The 16417-nt window shown below is 40.9% G+C and overlaps 1 protein-coding gene across 1 annotated transcript; it reads left to right on the top strand.

Moving 5' to 3' along the window:
* Window positions 1-10264: 10264 nt before the first annotated feature.
* Window positions 10265-16073, top strand: atos (atos homolog atossa). The gene is made up of 8 exons (XM_018544924.1): window positions 10265-10480; window positions 10985-11208; window positions 11527-11755; window positions 11841-12009; window positions 12110-14660; window positions 14974-15295; window positions 15415-15614; window positions 15861-16073. Exons 1-8 carry the CDS (start codon window positions 10265-10267, stop codon window positions 16027-16029), a joined length of 4080 nt encoding a protein of 1359 aa, XP_018400426.1. The 3' UTR covers window positions 16030-16073.
* The last annotated feature ends 344 nt before the right edge of the window (window positions 16074-16417 follow it).

Here is a 16417-nt window from a genome sequence, read left to right as displayed (position 1 = left end):
TTATCTGCTATTTGAATAATATTATGTAACGAGAAATTCAATAATATACAACATCGAAACTAGTGGACCCTGCAATCGATTGTCCAGGTCAGTTCCAACTGTGCGAGCTCCCCCTCCTCTCTGTCTGTCCCTCTCGGATGTAGCGCAGTTGGCTCGCTCCGGGAGCGCAGCTCCGGTTTCCGAGGGTATCGTATCAGCTGATGGTACTCGATTCTGCTCCTCGATTATGCTCTGTAATTCTAACGGGGAATATTCGTCCGTGTAACCACGTCCGCGAAGAGAGCGGCGGCGTGACGCCGTGACACGCGGCCACACGGGTTCCCACTTTCCAGAAAGAGAGAGAGAGGTTCCGGAGCGCCGCCGATAGGTTGGCAGCTCGCGGATCAGTTGCGCATCCGCAACCGATACCGCACGCCGCTGACGCGCGCGGCGGGGTCTCTGCGCGTCTAGTCTCGTACAATCGTCGTGGGGTCAGGCCAGTTGGCAACAGACCATCGAGCGGGTCGCGTGCGCCGCAGTATTCGGGCCGCCGTATACTTCTCAGTTCTTCCCCTTCCTCGGCCGCTCCGTTGTAATACGTGTTTCCGAGCGTTTTCTCTCGTTTGGCGTTTCGCGTCGCAGCAGGCCGCCTAGAGTAGCGCGTCCCTCCGCGTGGAAGAGAAGGAGGATATCGGCTGTCGTTGTTGTCATCGTCATCCACGCGACGCTGCGCCGACGGTCGGCTGCCATGGGGCCCGTCGACGGGATCATTTGACCCACGGGAACGACTCCAGGCTCGTCGGTGGGATCGTGAGCAGACTCGCGTGAGCGCTACGAATCGGTAAACGAGCTTGAACAAATTTCACCTCATTGTCATCGTTGTCGTCTTTGTTGTCTCCCCGTTACCGTTGTCGTTGTCGCGCGATTCTCCCATCTGTTCTCTCTCTCTCTCTTTCTCTCTCTCTCTCTCTCTCTCTCCCTCTCTCTCTCTCTCCCTCTCGCGCGCGTGTGACAGCGCGCTCGTTGTTTCACCCGTTCGTCCCCATTCCCGTTTCACGACACGAGCGAGGGCGCTCTCCTAAGAGAAAGCGTTTTCCTCGCGAAATCATCGCCGATTACCCTCGCCCTCGATCGCGCAGAACGCGCAGTTCTGCATCGCCGCGAGAAGCCGTATTCGTGGACAAAATAATGACGCTCATCCGAGGTACTTTGTGACGTGCTAGTGCCTCGATCAAGGCTGAGACGGTATCGTTCGCGGAATTTATGCCAATCAACACCGCACGCTCCTTCGCCCTCGCGTCGCCTTTCCGTGCGACGGATTTCGTCATTCGAGTGCCAAAAGCTCTCTCGAATTCTTCCGAATTCCGAAGCGCACGCATATATATATTCCGTCTTCCTTCATTCGGACGAGTTTTCGATAAACCTCCTGGAGAGAGAGAGAGAGATAATCAGCACGGGAGACTTTCTCTTTGTGTCCCGTTCCTCTGGACGATCTTTTCTATATAGAGGCTTTGTTACCGTAATAATATATATAATTGATGATGCAAAGAAAAAAGAAATGACGTATCTCTCGAAACGTTTGACTAATACGGACGGTAGCGTCAAGTTCCTTGAACACTTCCAGACCTGCCGCAGCGTCACGTTCCAGCTGTTCGTGACACTTAGGAGGGGGTATCTTTGTCCGCTCGTCGCTCTAGCCTGACGGCTGATTGTTATTTGTCCCCTCGACAGTGCCCTCCTTCGGCTTTGGTTTCTCGACTGGATTTTATAATATATGACGAGTAGAGAAATGAACGAGAGAGGCGGGGGGAGAGAGAGAGAGAAAGAGAGAGAGAGTGCATTTTATTAACCCTTCTACCCCTACGATAGCACTTTTCTAGCGTGAGAAGAATGTGAAACGTACTTGCGTCAACGGCTCCAATGCTTACACTCCGATTCTTTTTTGTGTTACGTTGAGAATTGAATTTAATAGCGGCTTTTGAAAAAAAAAAACTAGAACATTTGTACTGTAACGACGATCAAACAAAGCTCGTTTCTTCTCTTTTGTTCTCAATAGAGAAGTACTATCCTTGTAAACGGCCCTTGTATGCTTCTTACTTATGTAACAGGAATGATTAGTATGTAGAATAAATTTTATAAGTGTTTCAAGTTGACTTTATTTGCTGACACCTGAAAATTATTGAAACACGTACCTGTTCTCGGGTGTTTCAAAATTTACATTTAATTTTTCATATCGCGTTCACGTAATGGAATGAATTATTTCAAAAAAGAAAACAAGATTTGATTAAACGAGTACTTATTTAGAGAATGAATTTATTCTGAATTTATTAGATTAAACAGTTTATATTATCGGCAGTTTACTTTGATCGACTTGAAAGCGAGTTTCTTTTTAGGACGTGATAAAGAATATTGCGCTTTGATAATATTAACATACATTCGAGACGGTATTTTACGAAACAACACTGTTTGATATTAAAATATCAAATCAATTCCTCGAGTTAAGTAATATACGCTATTTTTATTTCCAAGTGTGCTAAAATGTATTATTCTAACATTAAACATATGGTTAAAAAGACAAGCATGTCTAATTGATCCATTTCTTTGTTTAAATTGCTCAGTTCCCAAAACGAACAGTAAACGTTAAGTTCATCTTAATGTATGTATGTACTTAATAAATAATAACTAATCTGAGTCAAGTTAATATATTTCTTCAGTTAAATTGTTTAACTCCACTACATAAGAATTCCACGTTAAATTAACAACATATTGAGTATAGGAGGATTGTGACAACCTATAAGAATAATAACTCCAATTAGATACAACTCGACATTATAAATTTAACAGTATATTGTAACCGACTGTAAGAATAACAGAAAAGTCTGCTTTATTTATACTCGCGTTAGGAATCGGCGAAATAACATCTTCTAAATATTTGTTATGTAAGAGAGCAAAATAGTATTGCGATTTTAAGCTTAAGACTTTTTAAACATACGTCGCGATTATGATCTCTTTGTTTTCGACGTGCCACAGCCAGATGGAATGGGTTCAAAATCGCAATCGATTACCGAGCTGTTTGATAAATAAATTGCAAGTTGCGGGAGCTCGCTGCCAGGTCCAGCCGAGCGCGTTTAAGCCTCTTGAGCTTTTATGGCTACGCAGTCGGGAGAAGTGTGTGCATCTTTTTCTCCTCTCCCCCGGAGCGAGCCGTGTCAAAACAACGGGGGCGTCGTCTCAGCCGTTCGTTGAACTCAGCTGTTTTGGATGTCTACCTAAAAAAAAAATTCAAGGTGACGCCCGCGGTGCACGGTCGGTTCGGCTTCCCCCGATCGCTCTTCACCGAAGGTGGAGTTTCGGCCTCGCGAAAGGGAGAAGAGGATTCGGCAGAATCGAACGCTGCAGGATGAGATCCGTTATAGTCTTGCCGCTTTTACGTCTAGATTATCTTCGGCTTTGAAAAATAAACTTGTATATCGAGTTATTATCTCGCGTCCATTCGAGAGATATCAGATGACTTACGTAAACATTCGAAAATTCACACACATCTCTGGCGTGAGTGGAGCCAAAAGTGCAAAGTTATGCGTGAATAATGTATCACCAACAATTTTATAGCCTTATAACTGTACAGCTGTACACCGAGAAAAAAATATACTAAATCAGGGTTGTCACAAAAGATCGGAGAAATCAGGGAAATGTCGAGGAAATTGAAATAAGAAGAGAGTTCAGGGATTTTTGTAAAATTTTATGGAAAACTAAATTTTTGGCTTTTAAAAGGTTTAATATTTACACATTACATCTACGCAATTTTGGACTTTGGACTTAATAATTAAATGCAAGCAGTACAAATGCAGCAACAGTAATAGTAATTAACATTGTTAAATTGCTCTCGCAATAAAATATTTGACGATTTCCAATTCAGAATGCAAATTCTAAATACAAAAGTTTTTTAATATTAAAAGTATCAGAGAAAATTATGAAAATTATTTTACCTAGAAATCAGGGAAAAGTTAGACTTTTAGGATGACGAATTTGTGACAACCCTGTAATTTTAATAAATATTTAAATAGTGCCAACTAAACATTTACTTACATTATCTAAATATATACTTGGTAGAAAGAAATGATAATTAAATCAAATTATTAGTTTTTGTACAAATAAATAGATACCTTTATATTTGGTAAATATTTAGTTGGCACTATTCAAACAAATTATTGAAATTCGGTGTATTTTTCCCTGTGTATATATATATATATTTAACTATATTTGACTTCGATCAGCGCTAATTTCGTTTGTGAATTCTAATCGACGATCGACGTATCTTCTTGCTCAATTAACGTTATATTCTGATTTCCGCCGAATGTACAAGCGCGATAGAATTCTTACTGTAGGTATAAGTCGTACCACTTTCTGTTTAGGAGGGCCTTTCGGAAGCGTCGATAAAAGTAATGGTTGGTTCTCAGGGCGTCGAAGAAAAAAAAAAGCGTCACGCGAGGTCTCGCGCGTGTCCACGTGAGTTAAAATTGCGAATCGGCCTTGGTAGCGAGTGCCTATAAATACGAGGTTCGCTTATAGGCGACCCGCGGCCCGAAGGTGCAGCGCGTTGCACTGTCGTCGTCGTCGTCCCTCGGCAAGGCTGCACGCGCTAGGAAACGCGCTCGGTCTTTCTCTCTCTCTCTCTCTCTCACTTGTCCTCTGTCTTTTACACATTACGTAAGGCCCCGCGATATCAGGAGACGCGCGGTAATGAACAGAAATATACACGTATATGATATACTCCAAAAACACTGGCCTCCTTTCGCGGTGTGTTGTTGCTTTCACTATGAACCACTTGGCGACTTGAAGTTTTCACGAAAGCGTACAAGTATCGGGAGGCATTCGTAATTATCGAATAACTGTGCCGAGTGCAAATGCGGAGGTCTTTGTCTGGCGAGCGAAATTCTACGAAGAAGAACGATGGTAGATTTATAACGTTTTAACATGCGTAAAAAGGGAAAGATGTCGAATGTGAAATATCGAAGAGATATACGATTGCTCGCTTTCGCTCGTTGTTGCTAAGGAGCAATCGAATCGACCGTAGACACTGTCGAGAGAACACTCTATCAATTCTACTTTGTAGATTAGATAATTCCAACTATGGATCATTACTTATACCGTTGTTCTCCTTTGTAATTCTACAGTAATAGATTTCTCGACTCCGATGATTAGCGAGACAGATCGCCGTTTTGCAAAAGGTTGATTCAAAGCGACGCGAATATTTCTGTTGTCAACCGAATATAATCATCGTCGATATACGCATACATTTACTTTCGTAGTCGTGCTGCGCACTCTGCGCGCACGTAGGCATGTGTTACCACGCGCAATCATGAAATTACAGTAGTGTTGGTTGCATAATATACAGGTAACCTAGATCTGCACCCACTGCTTCCCACCGGTTGACCTCGTTACCCTCTCCGGTCTCGGTTTGCCCTGCCTTCACAGGCAGAAACCTTTATTCCAAGCCGAAGATGTTCTCCGACGAGCCGTCCGTCAGCTTAATCGGGAAAGACAGTAATAGGACCTGAACACACAAAGAAGAAGCGTTTGATCTTTTTAGAATACAATATATGTGTAAAGCTAGGCGTGAATGCGGAATACAACCTGTATGTATCCTCATGTACTCGTTCATGTAAAATTTATATTCAATACAGCTGATCTTGTATAGAAAGCGAAATGTTTAAATGAAGGTGAATTGTGTCTTATAAATATACCATCTAGCTGCTCTTACGAAAGAAATCAGATCAATGATTCCTTTCTCTCCCCCGAACCATCGAAACGATCGCTTTCACCACGCAGAGTGCACAGAGGTTTATGTTTTTATTAAGTCACTGCTTCGCTAAACAATCGGAATCGACAATGCCTATTTCAAATTTCGCATTCAAATCCAATACGCCACTTACGTATACGTATATTTATATTACGGATGCCGTATATCGCTGTAATTTTTTACTCAACAAAAATATCGAGGCCAATATGAATCGGCAAACTGCGTTTTGTATAGTCTTGTATTGACCTGAATATTCTTGAATCTATCTTTCGCGACCGAGTCTTTTGTCTTATTCCGTGCGATAATAAACGTTACTCATCTCTGTAATTCTCAAGAGAATTCGAAATTTTATTTAAAATTCTAAAACTGATCTTGTAGATTTTTACGAAAAATTATTATCAGTTATCGAAGACTTGTCTTTCTGACAATCGGGACATACATAGGTTCGTCCGGAAACCATGCTCCCCCTTACTTGGGCCAGTCGACCTAGTTTCGAGCTCTCGTGTGCTCGTAAAATGCAGAACGCCCGGTAGATAAGCGCTCTGGATTTTTTTAGGTGACCTAGCTCTGAAAGACATCGATTTTACTTGAATTCCGTATAAGCAGGAAACTGGCCGTAGAACGCAACTGTGAACAAATATATGATTAATTGACTACCACGCGTTGATATTAAAGTTAAAGGTCAAGTCAACGACGATTAATGCATTTTTCTTACATGGAGGACTTTCTTTCGCGTACTACTTTATGAAAACGTTGAAGACATCACGAGTCATTGCAAATCCAAATATTTGATCTGCAAAATCGGTTTGGAAAATTTTCTAATACGATACCCGAAGATCAACACTTAGAAAACTCGATAATGGCAAAGTTTCCTTTTTATCTTCAAGGGTTAAATGTGCGCCGCGAATACGCACGATATTCTTGTCGATAGTGCTGTGTTTCGCCATCGTAAATGCCGACAAACCTACCGGAAGAGCGAGTTTATTTCTGGGCAGTCTTGAAAGCGTTCCTTTGCCAGTCGAAGAACGGACAAGATCGACGTAGCCGCCGCGTGTTACTTTAAGCAAACCTAAAAACACACTTGATTTCTTTTCTACCGATAGATAGAACAAATTTAATTAATATAAATCTTGCGAGTTTGAAATAATAAAAAAAAAATATTCCTATACACGTCGTAACGTGTTTGCAATATTAAGTTATATTTGTACATATATACGTATACATATATATCTCTTTGTTGCGTTCTCTATTTTTTTTTTTTTTTTTTTTTTTCGAACTTTGTATCTTACCCTTTATTCATTCAGGCAGACCAGGGAGAAATAAATGAAGATGACGGGATGATTATGTATGACGTGTCTTTGTATAAAGCCGAGAAACCTTTTTAACGCCTTCGTTATCCGCATCTGCAAGCGTGAACACCGCTTGCACGTTCAAAATAGGTAATAGTTCAAAGGATACTCCCTACAGCCGAGTGAATTACAGAGAGAATCAGTCTTATTCGATCAACAGAACGCATCTTATGAGAAATAATTTTACATTTGTAGTGTTTTTATATCCTTCCTATTTGCCTGTTTCTTTCTGAACGCATTTATTTGCATCTAATGGTATGTGTATCTCATTAGAAGAAGTCGAGAAAGGAGAATATGGTCAAAGTCTCAAGGTACAGCATCTCCGCGGCTGAATAATAATCGTCTTCAAAGATGATCGCATATAGGCTCCCTGAATCAGAAGGAAGACCTAAGACCTAACCCGTATGCGTGATTCATAAACTTCTGACTCATATAAACGAGGCTGAGCACGCAGCATCCGCGAATGCGTATTAATTTCTGAACGCGTGAAACGTATCCTCGGTCGTCTGTACGGTCCTGAGATCGCATGGGCGACCCGTGTGGTGTTCAAGCGCGAGCTGAAAATGGACGGAACGCTTGTCGTGGCGATCCGCAATGCGCGCTGGCTCGCCATGTTCTGACAGCGCGACGACGCGATCAGCTGTTCGGCGACAGCGTCGCTCGCGCCCAGCTGTGAGCGGTGCGCTCAGCTGACGACGCCATCGATACACGCCGTCGCTTCCCCCTCTCACTCCAGCTCTCCCACCACTATGCTCAGGAACGGATGCGAGTATTGTGTCGCCCACGTCCACCCATTGTTCACCGTTAACTCTCGAGATAAGCTTTTCTGCAAAATTAATGAGATATCGAAACGATTCTTATTATTCGTATTTATGCTAATACGACGTGCCGCATCGATATTCACATTCATTATCGCATTGCGCAAACGTTAAATGCGTGCAACGTGTGCTCTCTAAAACTTTTTAGAGTGAATCTCACTTTGAAGAGTGAAATGTCATTCTTGTTCACAAGACTGACGAGTCCCATTTTCACTCTTTAGAGTGAAATTCCACTTTAAAGAGTGACGTATCAATAAATCAAAGTTTTCTTCTACAATTGCGAAATAATTGTAAAAATTCCGATTTCTCGTTTTCAAACGAATTCCCGGGTGAGCTTTTCGATCATTCGTGAGGAACTTTAGTACATGGACGAGAGACGCGCGTCATCTTGTCATCTTACGTTCGATAAGATTGAAAAGACGAAAAATCACGGCGAGACAGCCGGACACGACAAGGCGACTGGTGTCTCCGCTGACGTAACGTGGGCAGCGAGAGTGGATATTAAGAGACCTCGAGTTTCCGCTCGTGCGCTAGCTTTCCGTTTATGTAACGCGACGTTAAGCGCTCTCGCGACCCGTTCGATCGCGTGCATTCACGATACGCTGAATAATTTTCTTTCACCCGCTCAGAGAGAGAGAGACCATCGTCTTTCGTCCGCCTCCCCGACAACGGCTCGTCGAAAATCGAAGGCGGCTTCTGTCGCTTCAGTTAACAATTTCTCGTGTACGCGCTAACTGCGCAGGGACGTAGCTAGAATAGCTTGATTCCGGGGGCGGGATATTATTCCGTTCTCTTTTGTTCGCAATATACACTTTTCCCTGCGACGTGCTAACCTTTCTTCTAAACACAATGAAATGTGATTGTGCGCGCTCATACATTTTGGTAAACATTATTTGTAGCGAGAAATACGATCCATCTTATCTTATTTATGTATGTATTTGCCGATAGAATGACACGAAAATGTAATTGATAATCAATTATTGATGAACTTGGCTACTTAATCGTCACGTATTACGATAATAAGTCAAAACCGAGATAGTGATATTTAGGACAACTAAAAAGTAACTCTACCGAGTCTCGCCCGACTTGTAATTTGCGCAATTGCGCGTTATCTAAAGAATTATAAATTTCTGTCTATTTAATCACATGTTACATCATCAAAATCAGAATTACTTCGTTTTACTTTCGTCAGTCTCGTAAAATGAGAAAATAGATTTGGGATAACAACAAACGTCTCGTTTTCTCGTGTATACAGCATTCGAACTCGAATTGAGTTTGTGGTTTCCTTTCCTGCGATTTAAATGTGTCGCTGAAAAAGGCGTTAAACGTCTACTCGATCGTCGGCAAAAGTCGTGAATCGGCGATATGCGAGTCGCATTGGCCCTACCAGTATTGTACTAACCATTCAGGAAACCTGTAACCCGCCACGGCAGGCCGCGAACTGCACCTTGTTTTCTTTCATCACGTGCACTACGCGCGGTGGCTATAACCAGTCCTGCGGACGTGACACAACAACAAATTTAAAGGGACGACAAAAATCCAGGAGGCTCCTACGAGCCGTCTCGAGCACGTTGGTTCACGCGACGCGTGTTTCGAGATCGAAAAATCAATCGATCCCGATCACTCGGTAATGAGCTTCGAAGAACACTTGGTAAAAATTGTGTTGTGCTTGTACTGCATTTTGCAAGAGTACCATTTCTGGTATTGTCACATTTATTTGACATTTAAATTTATCACTTTCCTTTTTTTCGCATTTTGACTAAAAATAATCTCAATGAACATCGGGATGAGATACTCCTCTCTCCACATATTACATAAATACCTATAATAAAAGTAACTTTTATCACTCGATTTTTCTTTCTTTTTTTTTTTAATTAGTTCTTTTAATCAACTTGGAATGGATTTTCTGTTTCAGAGAAATTTGCCATCTTTTTCTGCAAATATTTAATTTTTAGTTTAGAATAATTTAATGATTTACATTCGAATTAAAATTCTGCTTAAGCAAACGCTACTCTTGAATAGTACAGATAAAGAAAGGAGATTTAATTAATTCAGCCTAACCGACTTTAATTAGGAGAAAACAGTGGAGGAACTGGATGCGAGTAGCAGTATATGGATGACTAACACTTTTCAAAAATATAACTTGAATACGTTATATTCTTTTATCACTAAATTTCATTCCTAATCTGTACTTTCGTTAAATTCGTTTGATTTTTAATTTCTGTTTCATTACTTTCCAATTTATAGAATAATCCATAGACCTTCTTTCGTGATGGATCACGGATATGATCAACATCGGTACTTTTTACGTTACAGGTATGCACTGCCTAGGTGCGGTGACGGGAGGAGGCACCTCCAGCCCGAATGGGGCTGGCGGTCGGGGTGGTGTTCTTAGTGTGTTTCGAGCCCTTGGAGTCCTTGTGTGCGAAGGGAGAATTCAGGGCCCTCCGCGTGGCTACAAAGAGGGCCCACACTGCGCACCGCCTATGCAGGCGGTTCCAAACGACCACGTGTGCGAGGAGAACAACTATCTGGTACGTAACATATGGTGTCCCCGTTACTCTCCGTTGTTCCTAGGCGACCTACTTATATACGCAGCATTGCCAGAGGAATATACGTAAAAAGCCATCCAAGATATTCGTTCATTTACCAATTGAACGGAACAATCTGAATTTTTACTGTTAAAAAATTACTGTTAAAATGCTACACAAAAGAAAATAACGCATATATTTGTTGCAAATTCTTCTTAATACTTTTAATTACATTAAAAAATAAAAATAATTGTTAACGTTGTTATAAAAATTAAGGCTCATAAAAAATGAACAGATTACAAATGTAAAGATACAAATTGTAAATCTTTTTATTAAAAAATGTATAATTTATATTTTCGGAAAAATTATTTATTATTTATTACCAAAATGTATTTTTATAGAAATTATGACATGATTGACTGTATCTACACAATAAAAACGATTTATCATATCTTTTTATCGTTTATGAAAACGTTTTCGCCTACATTTTTTCTTTAATTTTTCAAGTGCAATCGATATCGAGTACTAATTCAGGAGATCACGGAATGCCTCACTATTGGATCGTACCTGTGCGTGGAGGTGCTTTTGTGCAGCGATTGTCCGTGTGGTTTGGCAAAGTCCACTTGCAAATATCCTGTTTATCCCGTGCCGTCCTTATCCATTTCACCATGGCAAAAATGCGCTTCGGAGATGTTACTGGAGTACTGGTGTATCTGCGTTGTCCCGAGCAAGTAAGTCGCGCTTTATTTCATTCTGTGCTGTAAAACAATTTTAGTTGTAAAATAAAATTGAAGAAATAAAGACAAGTATCAATCATTATCGGTATAATAGTGTCAATTGATCAACCTAAATGTGAATCTAAAAAATTATACGTATCAAGAACAACCGAATGTTTTCATTTTGATATCATATCATTTTCTACATGATGATATCCATTTATTGAATTATTTTTATTTTTTCAATTTGATTTTCCATTTTATAAGCTTTAACAATATTCTAAATTTATTAAAAGTACTTTTTTTTAATATCATATATCTGTATCCGGTTGCTTTTAGGAGCCAGGAACCAATGAATTTTCAAGGATTGTACCAAGCAGTGCGTTCACGATTACACTTCAGCCAGGTTGCAGCGTGGTGGTCACGCAGCAATGGCGCGGAGCCGAGCTACATAGCCACCCGGATCGTATCGCATAATGAAGATAATCTCAGCAAATTCCGAGAGACGTCGGTGGAGCATACCTTTCCTTTGGCTGGTAATGGTGACGGAAATTCCATCAAGGTACATAACGTTATAAGATTATGTTATAAATACAAAGCAATTATACGATCGATAAGATTAAAATGTAATTATATTTTTATTTTAGGTGACCATGTGGGCACTGCCGCGGATGGAGGAGGTACCCATACTCACGTGTTCGTTACACCCGAAAAAGGAAAAAGACGAAGAGGATATCGCGAGGGCGTTAACGCCCACCAAGAGTGTCCCGATAGGATCTGGCAGTGTGCAAAATCCAGAGGGTCTCGTCTTACCTGGTAATGAACCAATATATTTTTGTGTGTGAAGATTCATAATTATATTTTAACAATCTTTATTCGAACATAAACTAAATATAAATCGCTTTTTTTTAAATAGTTTTAGTGGACGACAGACTACAAACTACTTGTAACAAATCTGGCAAGCATGACTGTCGTTGTGAAGAAGAAGACGCATCTCCTCTATCGCCTACCATTAGATCGAATGGCGAACGGAAGCGTCGTCGATCGCTTCCCTGTGGTCCGGCGGAGAGTCTTTGTGTGAACTTGCAACCGGCACCGTTGCCATCCGTTCAAGAATATGTACAGGAGATAAGGGACAACACCAGCTGGAGCTTAATAGAAAGAAACTCTGCCGAGTTAAACAATCGTATGAGAATTCTTCAGAATAGAGAAGTAGAGAACAAGAATGAGGTGAGAACTCACAATAATCGAAATTCGGATCTCGAACGTTGCTTCAATGTACATCTAAAGATCGAAGATCTTGAACGCGATTTAGGAAAATATTACAAGCATACAATGACAGAAGTTGCAGAGATTACCAATTCAAAGAACACTGATCGGATCGAAGAAGGCTACAATAATTCCGTTAAGAACTCTAATCTTGGAAGAGGGCCTAGTAGCACCTCGGATATCATATCTGCAGCAAAGAGTAGTGGGATATTGCACAATCTCAGTCCTTTTGCCCCCACGAGTTGGTCTTTCGTCTCCTCTTGGCAACATAGCAATATGAATAGCAAGTTTCAAAGCTTTCGCGGTGCAAAGGAGTCTCGTTTTAATGATTCTGAAAAAAACAATAAGCCGCCAGCTGTTACATCCAATCATGCTCTAATCAATCCCTACGCTCAGCCTAATCCCTTCCACGAATCAAATCCGGGACCTTCGACGCATAAATGGAAACAAAAAACGTTAGACAATTCCGTTTGCATTGTACATCAAAGTTACCCGAAAAATAAAATCGCAGAGGCGCAAGTACCGGCCGGTCAAGACGCATTAGAGATTAATAAGGAAGAAAGTACCATTAAGAATAGTCAGAGAAAAACTGGAAAGCCAGACTTAAATCAATTAATGTGGAAACTGTCGGTGCCAGATGAGAAAGAAAAGAGAGAAGAAGGAGGGTTTCTGGATTGGTTCAGCAAAGTACCTGGAAGAGTCTTGGGTGTTGCGGCAACAAAGAGCTACGTTGATAACAACAAAATGAAAAACGAAAGCAAGTCAGAGCATTCGATCGGACAGCAAGATACCAACGAGATCAAATTCAAGAATTGCAATCTTGAATTGAGTCAACGGGAGGTTGACGAAGTGTTAGCGGTATTGCGAGCGAGAACACCGTCGGGACGTAGAAGAGCTACTGTTAAAAATGTGAGAAAACGCGGAGAGCGATCTGAAAGAGTCAATGATGATATGACAGAGAAAATTACAACAAAATGTTGGGAAGAAGGGACAAGTCGGAGTAATTCGATAAATCCCCACGTTGGAACAGTTCCAGTTCGTACACTTAAATCTTGCGAGAATTGTAGCCGTGGGTTGTGTAAAAAGATAAATCATCAGGTACCGGAAGAACATTCAAGCCCTCTAGACCGGGTCTATTACGATAAGAATGTTTATCAGCCTGCACGCTCAAACCTTGCCGAAAGTACCAACAAATTAAATGAGGATTTACAAGCGAAAATACATACGAACGAAGATGCGAATCGTTTACGAAATGTTTCCACTAAAGCTGACGTGCTGCTCGGAGCCATTCTGCGAACTAGCAAGGATCGAAAGGACTTGTCAGATATTTCATCAAACGGGACCAGACCGAGGTCGACCACTAACATTGACGATGACAGTAGCGACGACGATTCTCATCTTTCGAGTATTGAAAAGCTTGATCAGCAGGACCATGAAATCATTTCGTCTAATGATGAAAAATCCTTACCACTGAATAGATTCTATCGATTACGGCAAATGTTCAAGAAAGAAGTGGATAAGACGATTGCTCTGATAGCGGACGAGAGTTCCTCTTCACCGGAGACCTCGTTGAATTCAACGCTGCAGCAACGCTCTACTACGGCATCATTTCGCTATAACAACGAACAATCGAATCTACATAGTGCAAGGTACAGCAAGACGAAACGGCGAATTGACTTCGCTAATTTCCCAGAGGCTACCGAGGAAAAAGAGGATGCTGCGATATTCAGTACAAAAGACGCACATCAAAAGCCACGCAATATACATAGTACAAATAATAATGATCGCGAGTGCGATTCCGAGGGCCTAAACAACCAGCAGAATCATTACGACAGGCGGCTACTCGAAGAACCTTTTAAGAATAAAGAGCAGGATGAGATTACAAACGACATAGCTGCTCTTCAGAAGAGCAATTTGATAACTCCAACTATTCCGCAGAGCGGACATTCGTCTTCCAAGCTACGAAGCAACAATTACAAAGACAGTATCGCGGAAACAGGAGACGATGAGGCTGTCGATAAAAGCGTGCCGTCTGCGCTCGAACAGGAGAGATTCCGCAGATCTCTGGAAAATGCAGCGTCGATGGTATTCCATAGCAGGACTGGCTTGCCGTTGACCTCTAGTCCAGCGCCATTGAGGAGAGGCAGCTGTTGTTTCGATTACGACAGCAGTTTGAATTCCGTTTCCTCTAAAAGAAAGTACGTAGTCAGAAAATGATATAGTTGAACGGCATCGGTAAATAATATTACAAGTTATAATCATATAAAATTATAAATTTTTCGAATTATTTATGAAATAATTTTCTTCTTGAAAGTTTTTTGTTTGACAGTTGTAGATGCAGAAATAAAAAAATTACATACTTTTTTGAACTACATTAGTAATAATATATAAAATAAAAAGTAATTGTAATTGAAAATATATTTAAGATTAGAGTTACGATACTCTTTACTTATGCCATCAAGTTGATATCGGTACAATGCTCTTCTCTAAAGTGACATTTCGCGTTTTTAGCGCGTTGTTTGAATTAAATACACCACCGAGTCCGGGCGCAGTCTCGCTGGAAGAAACCGATCGCGATGCGGAAACTGCCGGTGAAGGCGAAGAGACACCCAAAAGACGCTCCAGCTCCCGCCACCGGCCACAGAGTCATGCTCTTCTAGGCAGCTTCGAGGAATCGGCGTTGAACGGTAGACTCGAACCGGTGTCCACGGTTCACGGTTTCACAGCGGAACTCGGGGCCAGCGGTTCCTTCTGCCCGAAACATCAGAAGCTTCCAGTCACTGTGTTTTTCTATACACTTGGTGATAACGATAAAGTCTCCACACCTTACCTCGTACGTTTTCTTCTTTTCAAACAATCGATTCCAATGTGTATCTTGAGTAATTCATCGATTAGATATTATAGATTCCCATTCTTCTTTCATATTCGTACAATGATAATTCATGTTTACAGGCTCATATTAATCTTGAGAAAAAGGGCTATCAAGTACCAAGAAGTGGCACCGTTCAAGTGACTCTTCTGAATCCGTTGGGTACAGTCGTTAAGATGTTCGTAGTATTGTACGATCTTTCCGATATGCCGCCGCGATCTCATACTTTTTTACGTCAAAGAACACTGCGGGACAAAACACTACGCTACCTCGTTCACCTTAGGTACGTTCCATTTATATATTTTTAAATAGTTTTAAAAATAAATTGTACACACACACACACACACACACACACACATACAGTCAGATTATCATGATCCGATGTATAAATTATACATAAAACGCCAATTACAAATTTTAAAGTTAATACATGTTTAAGAAGTCGATTTTTATGTAAAGGCGTCTTTGTATGTGCTAGAGATAGACTCTGAAAAAAATAATATGACGCACGTATAAACTTTTCTTCCAGATTTATGTCCAGCAAATCAGGTCGAATTTATCTACATACGGACATACGTATGATCATCTGTCGGAAGTCAGATGTGGACACAGCGTCGGATTTGGGCTCGGAACCGCCGAAAGAACTCAGGAGTTACATCCACGGTCCTACAAATCCAAAATTTTCGCCAAGGTGCTGAGCCACGTGGTATTTTCCATGGGGCTGCTGCCAATCGTTCCGCCCGCCCAGTCCCTTTCAAGTCGAACTGTGATCGACAAACGATCGAATAAGATCAAACTAGAAATCAATTTTTGTTCTTTTAACCCTTTGCGGTATAGGCAATTAACAATATAAACAATTACAATATTTTTGAGCTAATAGAAGAAAAATAATCTGAATCTGTTGTAGTATATTATAATTAATTTTTTTTTATTTGATAATTTATATCTTCTGTGGATATAAGTTATTACGCTTTAATCAATTATATTATAATAATATTATGATAATAAAAATATAGCTCTCAAAATTATTGCGGATCATTATTTCTTTAAATTATTTTAGATCGCAAAGGGTTAAGAGAAACTAAG

Source organism: Cyphomyrmex costatus, unplaced genomic scaffold (assembly GCF_001594065.2).
Source record: "Cyphomyrmex costatus isolate MS0001 unplaced genomic scaffold, Ccosl1.0 scaffold474, whole genome shotgun sequence".
NCBI lineage: Eukaryota > Metazoa > Arthropoda > Insecta > Hymenoptera > Formicidae > Cyphomyrmex > Cyphomyrmex costatus.
The sequence above is the reverse complement of the archived record's forward strand: the minus strand, read 5'-3'. Positions and strand labels throughout refer to the sequence as shown.